At 46.1% G+C, this 18,834-nt stretch overlaps 1 protein-coding gene across 17 annotated transcripts in view; it reads left to right on the forward strand.

Annotated features, from left to right (window-relative positions):
- Nucleotides 1-18,834, forward strand: part of LOC121536583 (peripheral plasma membrane protein CASK-like) — a 218,932-nt gene that overhangs the window by 82,197 nt on the left and 117,901 nt on the right. For all 17 annotated transcript variants that reach the window (XM_045211626.1, XM_045211630.1, XM_045211628.1 and 14 more), the window contains exon 2: nucleotides 13,866-13,978. In XM_045211626.1, the coding sequence (XP_045067561.1) occupies nucleotides 13,866-13,978 (113 nt within the window). The remainder of the gene's footprint in view (nucleotides 1-13,865; nucleotides 13,979-18,834) is intronic.

Consider the following 18,834-nt stretch of genomic DNA (forward strand, 5'->3'; position numbering starts at 1 on the left):
GGCTGGGCTGGCGACGCACACCGTAGGGGAGCAGGCAGCCGGGCGGGCGCGCGTGGCTTGGTGCGTGGAGCAGGGACAGGCCGGGCTGGGCTGACGACGCACACCGTAGGCTTGGTGCGTGGAGCAGGAACAGGCCGGGCTGGGCTGGCGACGCACACCGTAGGTTTGGTGCGTGGAGCAGGGACAGGCCGGGCTGGGCTGTCGACGCACACCGTAGGCTTGGTGCGTGGAACAGGAACAGGCCGGGCAGGGCTGGCGACGCACACCGTAGGCTTGGTGCGTGGAGCAGGAACAGGCCGGGGCAGGGCTGGCGACGCACACCGTAGGCTTGGTGCGTGGAGCAGGGACAGGCCGGGCTGGGCTGGCGACGCACACCGTAGGTTTGGTGCGTGGAGCAGGGACAGGCCGGGCTGGGCTGTCGACGCACACCGTAGGCTTGGTGCGTGGAGCAGGAACAGGCCGAACCGTACTGGGAACACACACCACTGGCCTTAAACGGGGATCAGGAACGGGCCGGACCGGACTGGCAATACACCTCAGTACCTCTCGCCGTGCCTCTACAACTTCCTTCCCTCCTCTCGCCAATGGCTCCCGTAACCCGGTGGCCTTCTCTCCTCGTCTCCCATTTCGCCCTGTGGCAGCCTCCTGCTGCCCAGTCGCCCATGCCGTGTGCCCCCCCCTAAAAAATTATTGGGGGTGCCTCTCGTCCTTCCGACGATGGCACTGCTGACGCCGCTGCTCCTCTCTCGCCAGGGCCTTAATCCTACCCCAAGGTCCCTTGCCCCCGAGCATGTCTTCCCAGGACCATGATTTGCCCACCTGGGCCATCGCCAGCCTCTCCATCTCCTTTCCTGGCGCTTCCTCCCATGTCCAGTCTGCCTGCTCCTGGACACGCTGCTTGGTCCTTTTACGGTGGGTTTTTCTGTCACGATCGTCGTAGGAGTGAGTAGACCAAGGCGCAGCGTGTGAAACAAACATGACTTTAATTAGTTAAAGTTATCAAAACAAAAACACGACTCGTGAAGTCCACGGTGACAAAATACCGACACAGAACAAAAACCCACAACACCCAAGGGAAAACATACAGATTAAATATGGCTCCCAATCAGAGACAACCAGCCGACAGCTGACACTCGTTGCCTCTGATTGGGAGTCACACAGGCAAACATAGAAATAACCAACCTAGAACACCCAAACAAAGAAACAGAACACATAGAATGAACACACCCTGGCTCAACATATAGAGTCCCAGAGCCAGGGTGTGACACACAGACCAATTGTGAAAGTTAGGCTGGTTGTGTGGTGTGTTAAGTATTGGTATCACTATCATTTTATTGTACTGAATTAAATTGAAAACAATGTTGCATTACTTTTGATTATTTGTCATCTCTGTGTGGGGTGGTGTAGTGTGGGGTGGTGTAGTGTTGGGTGATGTAGTGTTGTGTTGGTTGGTGTAGTTTGGGGTGGTGAAGTGGTGTGGTGTAGTATGAAAAATAAAATAAAAAATAATAATAATGTATGCACTCACTAACTGTAAGTCGCTCTGAATAAGAGTGTCTGCTAAATGACTAAAATGTAAAAAAATTTGTAGTGGTGTAGTGTAGTGGTGTAGTGTAGTGGGGTGGTGTAGTGTAGTGTATTGGGGTGGTGTAGTGGGGTGGTGTAGTGGGGTGGTGTAGTGGGGTGGTGTAGTGTGGTGGTGTAGTGTGGTAGTGTAGTGTGGGGTGGTGTGGTGATGTAGTGTGGGGTGGTGTAGTGGTGTAGTAGGGTGGTGTAGTGTGGGGTGGTGTTGTGTTGTGTTGTGTGGTGTAGTGTGGGGTAGTGTAGTCTGGGGTAGTGTTGTGTGTGGTGGTGAAGTGTGGGGTGGTGTGGTGTAGTCTGGGTGGTGTGGGGTGGTGTAGTGTGGGGTGGTGTAGTGTTGGGTGATGTAGTGTTGGGTAGTGTAGTGTTGGGTTGTGTAGTGGTGTAGTGGGGTGGTGTAGTGGGGTGGTGTAGTGTGGGGTGGTATAGTGTGGGGTGGTGTAGTGTAATCTGGGGTGGTGTGGGTGGTGTAGTGTGGGGTGGTGTAGTGTAGTGTGTGGGAGTATAGTGTGGAGTAGTTTAGTGTGGGGTGGTGTAGTGTATAGTGGTGTGGTGCAGTGTAGTGGTGTAGTGTGGGTGGTGTAGTGTAGTGTGGGGGTAGGTGTAGTTTGTGGTGGTGTAGTATGGGGTGGTGTGGTGTGGGGTGGTGTAGTGTTGTGTAGTGTGGGGTGGGGTGGTGTAGTGTTGGGGTGGGGTGGTGGGGTGGGGTAGTGTGGGGTGGTGTTGTGTAGTGTAGTGTTGGGGTGGTGTAGTGTGGTGTAGTGTGGTGTAGTGTGGGGGTGGTGTAGTGTGGGGTGGTGTAGTGTGGGGTAGTGTAGTGTGGGGTAGTGTAGTGTGGGGTGGTGTAGTGTATGGTGGTGTAGTGTAGTGTGGTGTAGTGTAGTGTGGGGTGGTGTAGTGTTGGGTAGTGTGGGGTGGGGTAGTGTTGGGGTGGGGTGGGGTGGGGTAGTGTGGGGTGGTGTTGTGTAGTGTAGTGTTGGGGTGGTGTAGTGTGGTGTAGTGTGGGGGGTGGTGTAGTGTGGGGTGGTATAGTGTTGTGTTGGTTGGTGTGGGGTAGTGTAGTCTGGGGTGGTGTAGTGTGGGGTGGTGTAGTAGTGTAGTGTAGTGGGGTGGTGTAGTGTGGGGTGGTGTAGTGGCATAGTGTGGGGTGGTAGAGTGTGGGGTGGTGTAGTCTAGTGGGGTGGTGTAGTGGTGTATTGTGGGGTAGTTTAGTGGGGTGGTGTAGTGGGGTGGTGGTGTGGGGTGGTGTAGTGTGGGGTGGTGTGGGTGGTGAAGTGTGGGGTGGTGTAGTGTAGTCTGGGGTGGTGTGGGTGGTGTAGTGTGGGGTGGTGTAGTGTAGTGTGTGGGAGTATAGTGTGGGGTAGTTTAGTGTGGGGTGGTGTAGTGTATAGTGGTGTGGTGCAGTGTTGTGGTGTAGTGTGGGTGGTGTAGTGTAGTGTGGGGGTAGGTGTAGTTTGTGGTGGTGTAGTATGGGGTGGTGTGGTGTGGGGTGGTGTAGTGTTGTGTAGTGTGGGGTGGGGTGGTGTAGTGTTGGGGTGGGGTGGGGTGGGGTGGGGTAGTGTGGGGTGGTGTTGTGTAGTGTAGTGTTGGGGTGGTGTAGTGTGGTGTAGTGTGGTGTAGTGTGGGGTGGTGTAGTGTGGGGTGGTGTAGTGTGGGGTAGTGTAGTGTGGGGTAGTGTAGTGTGGGGTGGTGTAGTGTATGGTGGTGTAGTGTGGTGTAGTGTAGTGTGGGGTGGTGTAGTGTTGGGTAGTGTGGGGTGGGGTGGTGTAGTGTTGGGGTGGGGTGGGGTGGGGGTAGTGTGGGGTGGTGTTGTGTAGTGTTGGGGTGGTGTAGTGTGGTGTAGTTTGGTGTAGTGTGGGGTGGTGTAGTGTGGGGTGGTGTAGTGTGGGGTAGTGTAGTGTGGGGTAGTGTAGTGTATGGTGGTGTAGTGTAGTGTGGTGTAGTGTAGTGTGGGGTGGTGTAGTGTTGGGGTGGTGTAGTGTAGTGTGGGGTAGTGTAGTGTGGGGTAGTGTAGTGTGGGGTGGTGTAGTGTATGGTGGTGTAGTGTAGTGTGGGGTGGTGTAGTGTTGGGGTGGTGTAATGTTAGGTATGTGTAGTGTGGGGTGGGGTGGTGTAGTGTGTGGTAGTGTAGTGTGGGGTGGTGTAGTGTGGGGTGGTGTAGTGTGGGGTGGTGTGGTGTGGTGTGGGGTGGTGTAGTGTTGGGGGTGGTGTAGTGTTGGGGTGGTGAGTGGGGGTGGGGTAGTGTGGGGTGGTGTTGTGTAGTGTAGTGTGTGGGGTGGTGTGGTGTGGTGTAGTGTGGTGTAGTGTGGGGTGGGGGTGGTGTAGTGTTGGGGTGGGTGTAGTGTGGGGGTAGTGTAGTGTAGTGGTGGTGTAGTGTAGTGTTGGGGTGGTGTAGTGTTGGGGTGGTGTAGTGTGGGGTAGTGTAGTGTGGGGGTGGTGTAGTGTGGGGTAGTGTAGTGTATGGGGTGTGTGTAGTGGTGGGGTAGTGTAGTGTGGGGGTGGTGTAGTGTGGGGTAGTGTAGTGTGGGGTGGTGTAGTGTGGGGTGGTGTAGTGTGGGGTAGTGTAGTGTGGGGTAGTGTAGTGTGGGGTAGTGTAGTGTGGGGTGGTGTAGTGTATGGTGGTGTAGTGTAGTGTGGGGTGGTGTAGTGTTGGGGTGGTGTAATGTTAGGTATGTGTAGTGTGGGGTGGGGTGGTGTAGTGTATGGTAGTGTAGTGTGGGGTGGTGTAGTGTATGGTAGTGTAGTGTGGGGTGGTGTAGTGTGGGGTGGTGTAGTGTATGGTAGTGTGGGGTGGTGTAGTGTATGGTAGTGTAGTGTGGGGTGGTGTAGTGTGGGGTGGTGTAGTGTGGGGTGGTGTAGTGTGGGGTGGTGACAGCAAGAGAGAGAGAGTGACACAGAGGGAAGTCTCTCTGAGCATAACAGGGACATTTATCATGTACTAAGAATATAAAGAATATTAAGACACACAGAGTTTCCTGTTTCCCTTTACTCTCTGGGTCTGTGTGAACTCACATTCTCCTGAGTCATCTCTGTGTTGTTGTCTCCAGATTACTTCTCTCATGAATAACACATATAACACTACTTGTGTTCTTTCCTTATTGGTATGCTGATATTTCTCACTCTCACCACAAACGTCTTCATCTCCCCCTCTCTCTCGTGCTCTCTCTCTTTATACCCTTCGCCCCCTGCTGGACATGACCTGTAAGGTCCCATTTTTTTTCAATTTCAATTTCAATTTAAGGGCTTTATTGGCATGGGAAATGTGTGTTAACATTGCCAAAGCAAGTGAAGTAGATACTGCTTCCTTCTTTAGTCCCCAAAACATTAGAGCTCATCTGCCTAGTTTTAGAAGCATGTGCTGAGCTGAGCTGGGCTGAGTAGGAATTTACAGTGTGTGTTTTCAGTGGCTAACACCGTCGCTAATTACCAATCAAATAACCATTAAATACCTTTCATGTGCTCGCAACCTCGGGAATGTTTCCCTTCGCCAAGCTGTTTATTCAGGAGCTCTGCCAGGAGCGTGTGTGTTTATATTATTTATTGCATGATAAATGTCCCTGTTATGCTCAGAGAGACTTTCCTCTTTCTCTTGCTGTCACACACACTTCAATGTAGACTTCACTATACCTCTTCCTCTGAAGGTTCAGGGCTTTCTGTCTCTGCTCCGTGACTAACTTCAAACAGGAGCAATTCTACTCACTAACCCCCATCATCCCTTCTCTCTCTCTCTCTCTCTCTCTCTCTCTCTCTCTCTCTCTCTCTCTCTCTCTCTCTCTCTCTCTCTCTCTCCTTTCTCTCTTCCTCTCTCAATTCAATTAAATCTCTCCCTCTTCTCCCCTTCTCTCTCTCTTCCCCTTCTCTCTCTTCCCCTTCTTTCTCTCACTCTTTCCCCTCTCTCTCTCTCTCTCTCTCTCTCTCTCTCTCTCTCTCTCTCTCTCTCTCTCTCTCTCTCTCTCTCTCTCAATTCAATTCAATTCAATTCAATTCAATAGACTTTATTGACATGGCAAGTAAAATTAATTACATTGTCAAAGTATAGATATAACAAAAATGGTGGGACCAACAGCAATAATAATAATAGTAGTAGTGGAAATGGGATTACCATTAACAGCAACTACAACAACAATATTAATGAGAATAACAATACATTAAAGCAATAGTAGTCGACCAATCTCAACATGACTGAGAAGACACATTACATGCTATGAAAGCCAAAACAAAACAGGAAATATTATTACATTACACTTTTCACTGGCTGTCCCTCAGGTTGTGGCAGGAGGACACATATTTGGCTGCCAAAATTGCACATTTTGGCTTTTCACCCAATAAATATTTGATTTTTCTTCCTCTTTTATAGTTTCAAATTCTTTGTACTGAATGATAATTTTGGGAGAGAAAGATTCTCTTAGGTCTGAGTATTTGTCACAGTGTAATAGGAAATGCAGCTCTGTCTCTACCTCTCCCCGGGGGCAGAGTGAGCACAGCCTGTCCTCTCTGGGCAGCCAGGTTTGCCTGTGACGACCGGTCTCTATAGCCAGACTGTGCTCACTGAGTCTGTACCTAGTCAGTGTTTTTCTCAGTTTTCTATCAGTCACAGTGGTCAGATAGTCTGCCACCATGTATTGTCTGTTTAGAGCCAAATAGCATTGAAGTTTACTTTGATTTTTTGTGGTGTCTTTCCAATAGGTGATATATTTTTCTTTTTGCTTTGTGATGATTTGGTTGGGCCGGATTTTCTGAGTGCTGTCCTGAGGCTCTATGAGGTTGGTTTTGGTTAGTGAACTGAGCCTCAGAATCAGCTGGCTGAGGGGACTCCTCTCTTGTTTCATCTCTTGACATAGTAGAGCTGTGTGATGGAATGTTTTGGGGTCACTTGTTTTTAGATGGTTGTAAAATTTGATGGCTCTTTTTTCTATTCGAATAAGGAGGGGGTATTGGCCCAATTCTGCTCTAGAGTTTTTCTTTGCACTTGCAATACAGTCTTGCAAAACTCTGCATGCAGTATTTTGATTGGATGTTTGTCCCATTTGGTAAATTCAGTATTAGAGAGCGGACCCCATACTTCGCTGCCATATAGAGCAATTGGTTCTATAACTGATTGGAACATTTTGAGCCAGATTCTAATTGGAATTTCGATTTTAATATTCCTTTTAATGGCATAGAATGCTCTTCTTGCTTTGTCTCTCAGCTCATTCACAGCCATGTGAAAGCTACCTGTGTTGCTGATATTTAGTCCTAGATATGTGTAATTTTTGGTGTGTTCTAATAGAACTGTGTCCAAATAGAATTTATATTTGTCATCCTGATTTTCGGACCTTTTTGGAATATCATTATATTCGTTTTTTTTAGATTAACGGTCAGGGCCCAGGTCTGACAGAATCTGTGCAGATGATCTAGATGCTGCTGTAACCCCTCCTTAGTGGGAGACAGTAGCACCAGGTCACTGCGTACAGCAGACACTTGATTTCAGTGTTGTGTAGGGTGAGACCAGGTGCTGCCGATTCTTCTAATGTTTTTGCCAATTCGTTAATGTAGATGTTAAATAGTGTTGGACTTATTGGGCAGCCCTGTTTCACTCCACGTCTTCCCCCCTCTCTCTCCCTATCTCCTCTCCCTCTCTCCTCTCTCTCTCTCCTCTCTCTCTCTCCCGCTCTCTCTCCCTCTCTCCTATCTCTCGCTCTCCATCTCTCTCTCTCTCCCTCTCTCTGTTCCTCTCTCTCTCTCTCAATTCAATTTAAATAGATAATAAACAAAAGTGAAATAAACAATCAAAAATGAAGAGTAAACATTACACTGATAAAAGTTTGAAAGGAATAGAGACATTTCAAATATCATATTATGGCTATGTACAGTGTTATAACGATGTGCGAGTAGTTCTCTTGAGAGCCAGGTCTGCTTACAGCGGCCTCTCTCAATAGCAAGGCTATGCTCACTGAGTCTGTACATAGTCAAAGCTTTCCTTAATTTTGGGTCAGTCACAGGGGTCAGGTATTCTGCCACTGTGTACTCTCTGTTTAGGGCCAAATAGCATTCCACTTTGCTCAGTTTTTTGGTAAATTCTTTCCAATGTGTCAAGTAATTATCTTTTTGTTTTCAAATTATTTGGTTGGGTCTAATTGTGTTGCTGTCCTGGGGTTCTGTGGGGTCTGTTTGCGTTTGTGAACAGAGCCCCAGGACCAACTTGCTTAGGGGACTCTTCTCTATGTTAATCTCTCTGTAGGTGATGTCTTTGTTATGGAAGGTTTGGTGGTTGTATAATTTATTTGGTGTTATACGTTGTACACAGAGGATGTTTTTGCAGAATTCTGCATGCAGATTTTCAATTTGGTGTTTGTCCCATTTTGTGAATTCTTGGTTGGTGAGCGGACCCCAGACCTCACAACCATAAAGGGCAATGGGTTCTATAACTGATTGTAGTATTTTTAGCCAGATCTTAATTGGGATGTTACATTTTATGTTCCTTTTGATGGTATAGAAGGCCCTTCTTGCCTTCTCTCAGATCGTTCACAGCTTTGTGGAAGTTACCTGTGGTTCTGATGTTTAGGCCAAGGTAGGTAATAGGTAATGGTGTCTAGACGGAATTTGTATTTGTGGTCCTGGCAACTGGACTTTTTTTGGAACACCATTATTTTTGTCTTACAGAGATTTACTGTCAGGGCCCAGGTCTGACAGAATCTGTGCAGAAGATCTAGGTGCTGCTGTAGGCCCTCCTTGGTTGGGGACAGAAGCACCAGATCATCAACGAACGTTGATATATATGTTGAAGAGGGTGGGGTTCAAGCTGCATTTTGAAATCAACAAAGCATGAGAGGACTGTGCCTTTGTTTTGGTTTGTTTGTTTGTCAATTAGTGTATGCAGGGTGAATATACGTGTTCTGTCATACAATCATTTGGTAATAAGCCAATTTGATATTTCCTCAGTACATTGTTTTCACTGACGAAATGTACGCGACTGCTGTTAATGATAATGCAGAGGATTTTCCCAAGGTTGCGGTTTCATTCATATCCCACGCATATGAAAAAAATAAAAATAATGTATGCACTCACTAACTGTAAGTCGCTCTGGATAAGAGCGTCTGCTAAATGACTAAAATATAAATGTAAAATATCCCACGGTAGATATTGGGGTCAAATTTGTCTCCACTTTTGTGGATTGGGGTGATCAGTCCTTGGTTCCAAATATTGGGGAAGATGCCAGAGCTGAGGATGATGTTAAAGAGTTTAAGTATAGCCAATTGGAATTTGTGGTCTGTATATTTTATAATTTAATTTAGGATACCATCAACACTACAGGCCTTTTTGGGTTGGAGGGTTTGTATTTTGTCCTGTAGTTCATTCAATGTAATTGGAGAATCCAATGGGTTCTGGTAGTCTTTAATAGCTGATTCTAAGATTTGTAATTGATCATGTATATGTTTTTGCTGTTTCTTCTTTGTTATAGAGCCAAAAAGATTGGAGATGTGGCTTATCCATACATCTCCATTTTGGATAGATAACTCTTCGTGTTGTTGTTTGTATAGTGTGTTCCAATTTTCCCAGAAGTGGTTAGAGTCTATGGATTCTTCAATTACATTGAGCTGATTTCTGACGTGCTGTTCCTCTTTTCCATTGTGTATTTCTGTATTGTTTTAGTGATTCACCATAGTGAAGGTGTAGGTTCAAGTTTTCTAGGTCTCTATGTTTTTGGTTGGATAGGTTTCTCAATTTCTTTCTTAGGTTTTTGCATTCTTCGGTTAAATTCTACAACTACCTAAAAGGAAGCGATTCCCAAACCTTCCATAACAATGCCATCACCTACAGAGAGATTAAGATAGAGAAGAGTCCCCTAAGCAAGCTGGTCATGGGGCTCTGTTCACAAACACAAACAGACCCCACAGAGCCCCAGGACAGCAACACATTTAGACCCAACCAAATCATGAGAAAACAAAAAGAGAATTACTTGACACATTGGAAAGAATGTACAGACTCAGTGAGCATAGCCTTGCTATTGAGAAAGGCAGCCGAAGGCAGATCTGGCTCTCAAGAGAAGACAGGCTATGTGCACACTGCCCACAAAATGAGGTGAAACTGAGCTGCACTTCCTAACGTCCTGCCAAATGTATGACCATATTAGAGACACATATTTCCCTCAGATTACAGAGTTCCACAAAGAATTAAAAAACAAATCAAATTTTGATAAACTCCCTTATCTACTGGGTGAAATACCACAGTGTGCCATCACAGCAGCAAGATTTGTGACCTGTTGCCACAAGAAAAGGGCAACCAGTGAAGAACAACACCATTGTAAATACAACCTATATTCATGTTTACATAACATGACACTTGAAATGTCTTTATTATTTTGGAACTTTTGTGAGTGTAATGTTTACTGTTAACTTTTTATTGTTTATTTCACTTTTGTTTATTATCTATTTAACTTGCTTTGGCAATGCAAACATATGTTTCCCATGCCAATAAAGCCCTTTGAATTGCATTGAGAGGGAGGGTATGGAGCGAGAGGGAGGGGTAGAGTGAGAGAGAGAGAGGGAGGGGGCAGGGAGGAGAGAGGGAGGGAGACATGGTGGGAATATGAGAGGAGAGAGACCGGGAGAGGTAGAGAGAGAAGGCCAGGGGTAGGGAGGAGAGAGGGAAGGAGACATGGTGGGAATATGAGAGGAGAGAGACCGGGAGGGGTAGAGAGAGAAGGCCAGGGGTAGGGAGGAGAGAGGGAAGGAGACATGGTGGGAATATGAGAGGAGAGCGAGAGCAACACACACTTTCTGAGGATATGTGAACTGTGTCATCTTTAATCAGAAGCTGTGCAGCCTACACACACCTGAGGCAGGAGAGGCTCTGCTTTCCAAGGAAGGTGTGTGTGTGTGTGTGTGTGTGTGTGTGTGTGTGTGTGTGTGTGTGTGTGTGTGCAGGATAAACACACACACACACTAATACGGACATACAATACATACACACATGCATGTTCAAGCGCACACACACACACACACTAACTGTGTGTATCCTATGGCCTCATGATCCAGGTGTCAGTGTGTACTATTTGATCCTCTCCAGACTTCCTGTCTGTCTGTCTGTCTGTCTGTCTGTCTGTCTGTCTGTCTGTCTGTCTGTCTGTCTGTCTGTCTGTCTGTCTGTCTGTCTGTCTGTCTATAGCTGTTTTCATCCTGGCACTGTAACAACTGTAGCTTTATATATGGATGTGTATGTGTGTGTGAGTGTGTGTGTGTGTGTGAGTGTGTGTGTGTGAGTGTGTATGTGTGTGTGTGTGTATGTGTGTGTGTGTACTGTAAGCACTAGGACTTTATTTAGGAAGATCTTACCCCTGTGTTACCTCTGCCCTCTTTCTCTGTGCCAACCTCTAAGCTACTGTGAGAGGTCTGTGAGGCCAGTGGAAACCTTGTATTTACTAAACACCTCTCACTGACTCAGGCTCAACTCCATCTGTGTTCAGGTCACTGGTGTTAGATAATGCATTTCCCCATCATAGAATGATACAATATCAGAACTGACTGGAGTTGAGATGGAACTGCTAAACTATAGCGGTTGTGTGGTTTATATGGTGTCATCACATTCAGTCTCAATGTCTTGCTTTGGAGGTTGTGAGGTTGACCCAGTGGTAGGATTTTTACCGTGAGGAGGCTGACAAAGTCGATGGATCTTTCTTGCCAAAGTGAGGCTTTTTATTTGGAAGGTGAAAAATTAATATAGCCGGCAACTGTACACGTATTTACAAAAACAAATAAACAGGACGACAAACAAAGATTAGGCCTAATAAACTCAAAAGAAAAGCCAGACTTCAATCACGCCTGTACCCGGCAGCATGCCGACCTGTTACCTGTGTGTCTCTGTCCTGCAAACAAAGAAATTACAGGGTTTAAATACCCAAACCTATGATGTATCTGACCAATGGGAACCCCTTACACATATCTGTTCGATTAACATTCAAAGCACATGAAATACCGTACATGCTCAGATAATAAACATACTGTATGTATTTAAACCAGCACACATCAATAACTGTGCTAAACCCATGCTTTAGAGCATAAATACCATTTGGAATATAAGATGTATGTCCCGTCTGGATAAGTTACTACCCTACCATTCAATAACTATGTGCTCGAACACGCCCCATTTGCCCGTAAATTCTCTGAACAGGAAATTAACCGTGTTTGATGTGGTTGAGGTCAGGGCTCTGTGCAGGCCAGTCAAGTTCTTCCACACCGATCTCAACAAACCATTTCTGTATGGACCTCGCTTTGTGCACGGGGGGCATTGTCATGCTGAAAAAGGGCCTTCCCCAAACTGTTGCCACAAAGTTGGAAGCACAGAATCGTCTAGAATGTAATTGTATGTTATAGCATTAAGATTTCCCTTTGCTGGAACTAAGGGGCCTAGCACGAACCATGAAAAACAGCCCCAGACCATTATTCTTCCACACCAAACTTTACAGTTGGCATTATGCATTGGGGCAGTAGTAGAGTTCTCCTGACATCCGGCAAACCCAGATTCGTCCATCGGACTGCCAGATGGGTAAGCTTGATTCATCACTGCAGAGAACGCGTTTCCACTGCTCCAGAGTCAAATGGCGGCGAGCTTTACACCACTCCAGCCGATTATTGGTATTGCACATTGGTGATCTTAGGCTTGTGTGCGGCTGCTCGGCCATGAAAACCCATTTCATGAAGCTTCCGACGAACAGTTATTGTGCTGACATTGCTTCCAGAGGCAGTTTGGAACTCGGTAGTGAGTGTTGCAACCGAGGACAGACGATTTTTATGCGCTTCGCGCTTCAGCACTCAGTGGTCCAGTTCTGTGAGCTTGTGTGGCCTACCACTTCGCGGCTGAGCCGTTGTTGCTCCTAGATGTTTCCACTTAACAATAACAGCACTTACAGTGGACCGGGGCAGCTCTAGCAGGGCAGAAATCTGACTTGTTGAAAAGGTGGCATCCTATGACGGTGCCACATTGTAAGTCACTGAGCTCCTCAGTAAGGCCATTCTACTGCCAATGTTTGTCTATGGAGATTGCATGGCTGTGTGATCGATTTTATACACCTTTCAGCAACGGGTGTGGCTGAAATAGCTGAAACCACTAATTTGAAGGGGTGTCCACATACTTTTGTATATATAGTGTAGATCAGGGACAGGTAGATCAGGGACAGGTAGATCAGGGACAGGTACATCAGGGACAGGTACATCAGGGACAGGTAGATCAGGGACAGGTAGATCAGGGACAGGTACATCAGGGACAGGTACATCAAGGACAGGTAGATCAGGGACAGGTACATCAGGGACAGGTAGATAAGGGAGCAGAAGATCAGGGACAGGTAGATAAGGGAGCAGTAGCTCAGGGACAGGTAGATCAGGGACAGGTAGATCAGGGACAGGTCATTCAGGGACCACACCAGCAGACAGAGAAAGCTCATCCTCTCCTCCAGGAGCGGACAGTAGAACAGGGAACTCTGGCACCCCCTCAGGAGAAGACCAAGAGGGGCAGCTCGGACATCGGAACAGCCTCTGGCTCGGGAACAGCCCACTCTATTGGCAAGTCGACCTCCAGCACTTCCACTAGGAACCGCCCCACCTGGCCCAGCCTTGCCAATGGGTTCTTGGCTGGGTAGGCATCTGCCCAGCGCTGCCACGGCTGTGGAAAGTCCTCGATGGTGCACTCAACGAGCTCAGTAGCCGCCCAGATCTGGTCGTCCTTGGCGTTCAGCCAGCACCACCAGTAATTAGCCGCATCCTGCAACTCCTCTGTCATGTTGCCGACCTCCATCTTGTTATAATTTGCCTGCACTCCTCACTGTGACAGGGTTTTCCGGAACTTCTGACACCATTTGTGAGATTAGTATCCCACTTCTGATCGTTCAATACATGTTTACAAAGAGAACTACACCTGGCGACGCAAAACAAAAGGTTTTGTGCGCACAAACCGATTGCCAACAAACTCAAGTTTCTTCTCATTACAGGTGATCTACAATAATCAAGAGGGCATCTCTAACCCACATGATAATCAATAAATAAATGTGCTACACATAAACTGTTCCATAAACAATGTCAGGTCATTTATATTAGGCATCTCTTTAAATAAGTGACAGAGAAGATAGGACGAGCGTCACAGGGGTACTGCAGATAAATTAATAAACGATTGATTGAATACATGAGTCAGTTAGAAAACTTTTCTTGTACTATTTATGTGTGTGTTGTGTATAAAGGTATGAGATGTTAATGTGTTCTGTCCTGTATAAAAAGGTATGAGATGTTAATGTGTGTGCGTTCTGTCCTGTGCAGGGGTCCGTTCAGCGTGGTACGAAGATGTATCAACAGAGACACAGGACAGCAGTTTGCTGTGAAGATCGTAGACGTGGCCCAGTTTACCTCCAGTCCTGGACTCAGCACAGAGGGTGAGAGCACACACACACACACACCAACACACACACACACACACACGCTTTATCTCTCTCTCTCTCTCTGTTGTGTATGGATGCTGATGGTTATAGAGACAAACATACACACTATCAGCTGGGTGTGTGTGTGTGTGTGTGTGTTGTTTTGTGTGTGTGTGTACGTGTGTGAGAGGTCGTCCAGGGGTGAGCTGTGTTGTATCATTGATCCCCAGAGAGAGAGAGAGAGAGAGAGAGTGTACAATGTGGACACACAGCAGGGGTCTATCCAGACACACAGTATGTCTCGTATGAGGGGACTTTAGATTTCACCCTCCCTCTGAGATAAAGGTATATTGTGTGTGTGTGTGTGTGTGTGTGTGTGTGTGTGTGTGTGTGTGTGTGTGTGTGTGTGTCAGTCCTCCCAACGTCCTCACTCTGAACCGGTACTCCTAATAACCCTTTACCCCTGCGCCTGAGGTAAAAAAAACTATCACACAAAACATTTTGATAGTTCAGTTTGCTTTCGTAAAAACAACCACAAAGAGCTCAGTGAGTCGTGAAATTATATCTGCACAAAGCACCAGATGCTCCACACTAACCTCAGAGAGATAGAGAGAGAAATAGAGTTGTTCTATCTGTGTTTTAAGAGGGGAAGATTGCAGGGTTCAGTCTCGGTGAAGTCTGCCACTTTATTTTAGAGGACCACACATGGCCTGTAGTTACTATAGCTTCGACCACTCATTATGATTTATCTTCCTTTTCTTGGCTCAAGCGTACACATTCCTATCAACACACGAACACACACACACACACACACACACACTGAGCCAATTGAGGGTAAATTGGCAGCAGGGTTTCTTTGCATGATTGTCTAACACACACAGAGGCAGGCAACTGATGGCACCATTACCTCTACCACTGTGTTCTGTCTAACCATTACCTCTACTGCTGTGTTCTGTCTAACCATTACCTCTACCACTGTGTTCTGTCTAACCATTACCTCTACTGCTGTGTTCTGTCTAACCATTACCTCTACCACTGTGTTCTGTCTAACCATTACCTCTACTGCTGTGTTCTGTCTAACCATTACCTCTACCACTGTGTTCTGTCTAACCATTACCTCTACTGCTGTGTTCTGTCTAACCATTACCTCTACTGCTGTGTTCTGTCTAACCATTACCTCTACTGCTGTGTTCTGTCTAACCATTACCTCTACTGCTGTGTTCTGTCTAACCATTACCTCTACCACTGTGTTCTGTCTAACCATTACCTCTACCACTGTGTTCTGTCTAACCATTACCTCTACCACTGGCATATTATACTTAGTGACCATTACAGCGCTAACACTTACCTTCTATGAGAAGGAGAGAGAAAGACGGATAGACGGATGAACAGATGGACTGACAGTCTGTCTCCAGTATGTATATACAGACAGACAGCTAGAGGGAGAGAATGGGAGATGGATAAAGAAAGAGTGAGAGAGAAAGGGAAAGAACGATGGAGAAGTTCTGTGAGATCTCCGTTCTTTCTGTGCTCTGTTGAGGCTGTCTAGTGAGACTATTCTTTCTGTGCTCTATTGAGGCTGTCTAGTGAGACTGTTCTTTCTGTGCTCTATTGAGGCTGCCTAGTAAGACTGTTCTTTCTGTGCTCTGTTGAGGCTGGCTAGTGAGACTGTTATTTCTGTGCTCTATTGAGGCTGTCTAGTGAGACTGTTATTTCTGTGCTCTATTGAGGCTGCCTAGTAAGACTGTTCTTTCTGTGCTCTATTGAGGCTGTTCTTTCTGTGCTCTGTTGAGACTGCCTAGTTAGACTGTTCTTTCTGTGCTCTATTGAGACAGCCTAGTGAGACTGTTCTTTCTGTGCTCTATTGAGGCTGTCTAGTGAGTCTGTTTTTTCTGTGCTCTATTGAGACTGTCTAGTGAGCCTGTTCTTTCTGTGCTCTATTGAGGCTGCCTACTAAGACTGTTCTTTCTGTGCTCTATTGAGGCTGCCTAGTAAGCCTGTTCTTTCTGTGCTCTATTGAGGCTGTCTAGTGAGACTGTTATTTCTGTGCTCTGTTGAGGCTGTCTAGTGAGACTGTTCTTTCTGTGCTCTATTGAGGCTGTCTAGTGAAACTGTTATTTCTGTGCTCTATTGATGCTGCTTAGTACGACTGTTCTTTCTGTGCTCTTTTGAGGCTGTCTAGTGAGACTGTTCTTTCTGGGCTCTATTGAGGCTGTCTAGTTAGTCTGTTCTTTCTGTGCTCTATTGAGGCTGTCTATTGAGACTGTTCTTTCTGTGCTCTATTGAGGCTGTCTAGTGAGACTGTTCTTTCTGTGCTCTATTGAGGCTGTCTAGTGAGACTGTTCTTTCTGTGCTCTATTGAGGCTGCCTAGTAAGAATGTTCTTTCTGTGCTCTATTGAGGCTGCCTAGTAAGACTGTTCTTTCTGTGCTCTATTGAGGCTGCCTAGTAAGACTGTTCTTTCTGTGCTCTATTGAGCCTGCCTAGTAAAACTGTTCTTTCTGTGCTCTATTGAGGCTGTCTAGTGAGACTGTTCTTTCTGTGCTCTATTGAGGCTGTCTAGTGAGACTGTTCTTTCTGTGCTCTGTTGAGGCTGTCTAGTGAGACTGTTCTTTCTGTGCTCTATTGAGGCTGTCTAGTGAGACTGTTCTTTCTGTGCTATATTGAGGCTGTCTAGTGAGACTGTTTTTGTGAGCTTTTGTGGCCTACCACTTCGCGGCTGAGCCGTTGTTGCTAATAGACATTTCCACTTCACAATAACAGCACTTACAGTTGACCAGGGCAGCTCTAGCAGGGCAGAAATTTGACGAACTGACTTGTTGGAAAGGTGGCATCCTCTGACGGTGCCACGTTGAAAGTCACTGAGCTCTTCAGGAAGGCCATTCTACTGCCAATGTTTGTCTATGGAGATTGCATGGCTGTGTGCTCGATTTTATACACCTGTCAGCAAATTTATGCTGTCTGTGCATGCTGTAAACACTCGCTGTCAGGTTAAGTGGCTTTCTAAGTCTGCATGAGTGTTTGAACTTAGCTTCTCTTCCTACCACACGCCACAGTCAAGCTCCTACAAACCCCTTCTAATCGAGGGATCATGTACCCTGCTCCACGGAGGATAAATATCTACCAGAGCCAGCGATTTATGTCATCCCTTCCTTCTCATTAATGGAGGGATGAAAACAGAGGGATGGAAAACAACAGAGGAAAACTGAAATGAATCTCCATCACCCTCCCTCTCCTTTACATCCAATCACAAGCCTTGGCTGGAGCGCTGGGAAATCTATCAACATTTACATTTACATTTACGTCATTTAGCAGACGCTCTTATCCAGAGCGACTTACACATTGGTGCATTCACCTTATAGCCAGTGGGATAACCACTTTACAATATGTTTTTTTTTTTTTTTTTTAAGAACTGTGCTTCCGCAGAGGTGCCGTTCCCCTCACAGCTCCGTAGGCAAGCACCATGGTCTTGTAGCAGATGCGAGCTTCAACTGGAAGCCAGTGGAGTGGAAACCGTACACACACACACACACACACACACACATACACACACGTACACAAGTGATGGCAGCAACACTGTTCCCTTTGTTGATTTTTATATATTTATTTTTCACATGGTGATAGAAAAGAGAACAGTTAAACTGTGATTTTAATACATAAAACTTTAATACAGCAGCAGAGTAATCACAGACACACTGCTGCACAGAGCCTAGGGACGGGCCAAAAGGACACAGACAGGGCGTGGCCCAGTGATCGATCGGCCAGCAGGGGTCAAAAACACCCATTAAGCTTTCACACACACACACACACTAAAGCCTTCACACACACACACACACACACATACACACACATTCTCTCTGTTTACAAACACACATTTGGCTCCTTGTCCCAGTGGTGCGGTATGTGATGAATAGGTCAGCTGATTGGCAAACGTTCTGTAAATTGAAAAATCGTGTGACTAAACTAAACAAAAAGAAAGATAAATTATATAAAGAACGATAGTAAAAAGCTTCGGAGTACCTTAAATACAATTTTGAATACATTCATTTGAATACATTAATTGAATCAGATGGCTTATTCATCATTAAACCCACTGATATTGCCAACTACTTTAATTATTTTTTCAATGGCAAGATTAGCAAACTTAGGCATGAACCTACACAGCCATACATAAATGACCAAATTATGAAAGGCAATCATTGTAATTTCGAATTCGGTAAAGTGAGTGTGGAAGAGGTGAAAAAAATATTGTTGTCTATCAACAATGACAAGCCACCTGGGTCTTACAACTTGGATGGAAAATTACTGAGGATGATAGTGGACTATATTGCCACTCCTATTTGCAATCTCTTCAATCTAAGCCTACAGGAAAGTGTGTGCCCTCAGACCTGGAGGGAAGCAAAAGTCATTCCGCTGCTACCCAAGAACAGCACAGCACCCTTTACTGGCTCAAACAGCTGACCAATCAGCCTGTTACCAACCCTTAGTAAACTTTTGGGGAAAATGGTGTTTGACCAGATGCAATGCTATTAACAACAGACCTTCAGCACGCTCATAGGGAAGGGCATTCAACATGTACGGCACTTACACAAATGACTGATGATTGGCTGAGAGAAATTGATAATTAGAAGATTGTAGGAGCTATTTTGTTAGACTTCAGTGCTGCTTTTGAAATTATCGATCATAATCTGCTGCTGAAAAAATGTATGTGTTATGGCTTTACATCCCCTGCTATATTGGGGATCGAGAGTTACCTGTCTAAGAGAACACTGAGGGTGTTCTTTAATGGAAGCCTCTCCAACATAATCCAGGTAGTCAGGCATTCCCCAGGGCAGCTGTCTAGGCCCCTTACTTTTTAAAATCTTTAATAAT

The sequence above is a fragment of the Coregonus clupeaformis genome, chromosome 37 (genome assembly GCF_020615455.1).
Source record: "Coregonus clupeaformis isolate EN_2021a chromosome 37, ASM2061545v1, whole genome shotgun sequence".
Lineage (NCBI taxonomy): Eukaryota > Metazoa > Chordata > Actinopteri > Salmoniformes > Salmonidae > Coregonus > Coregonus clupeaformis.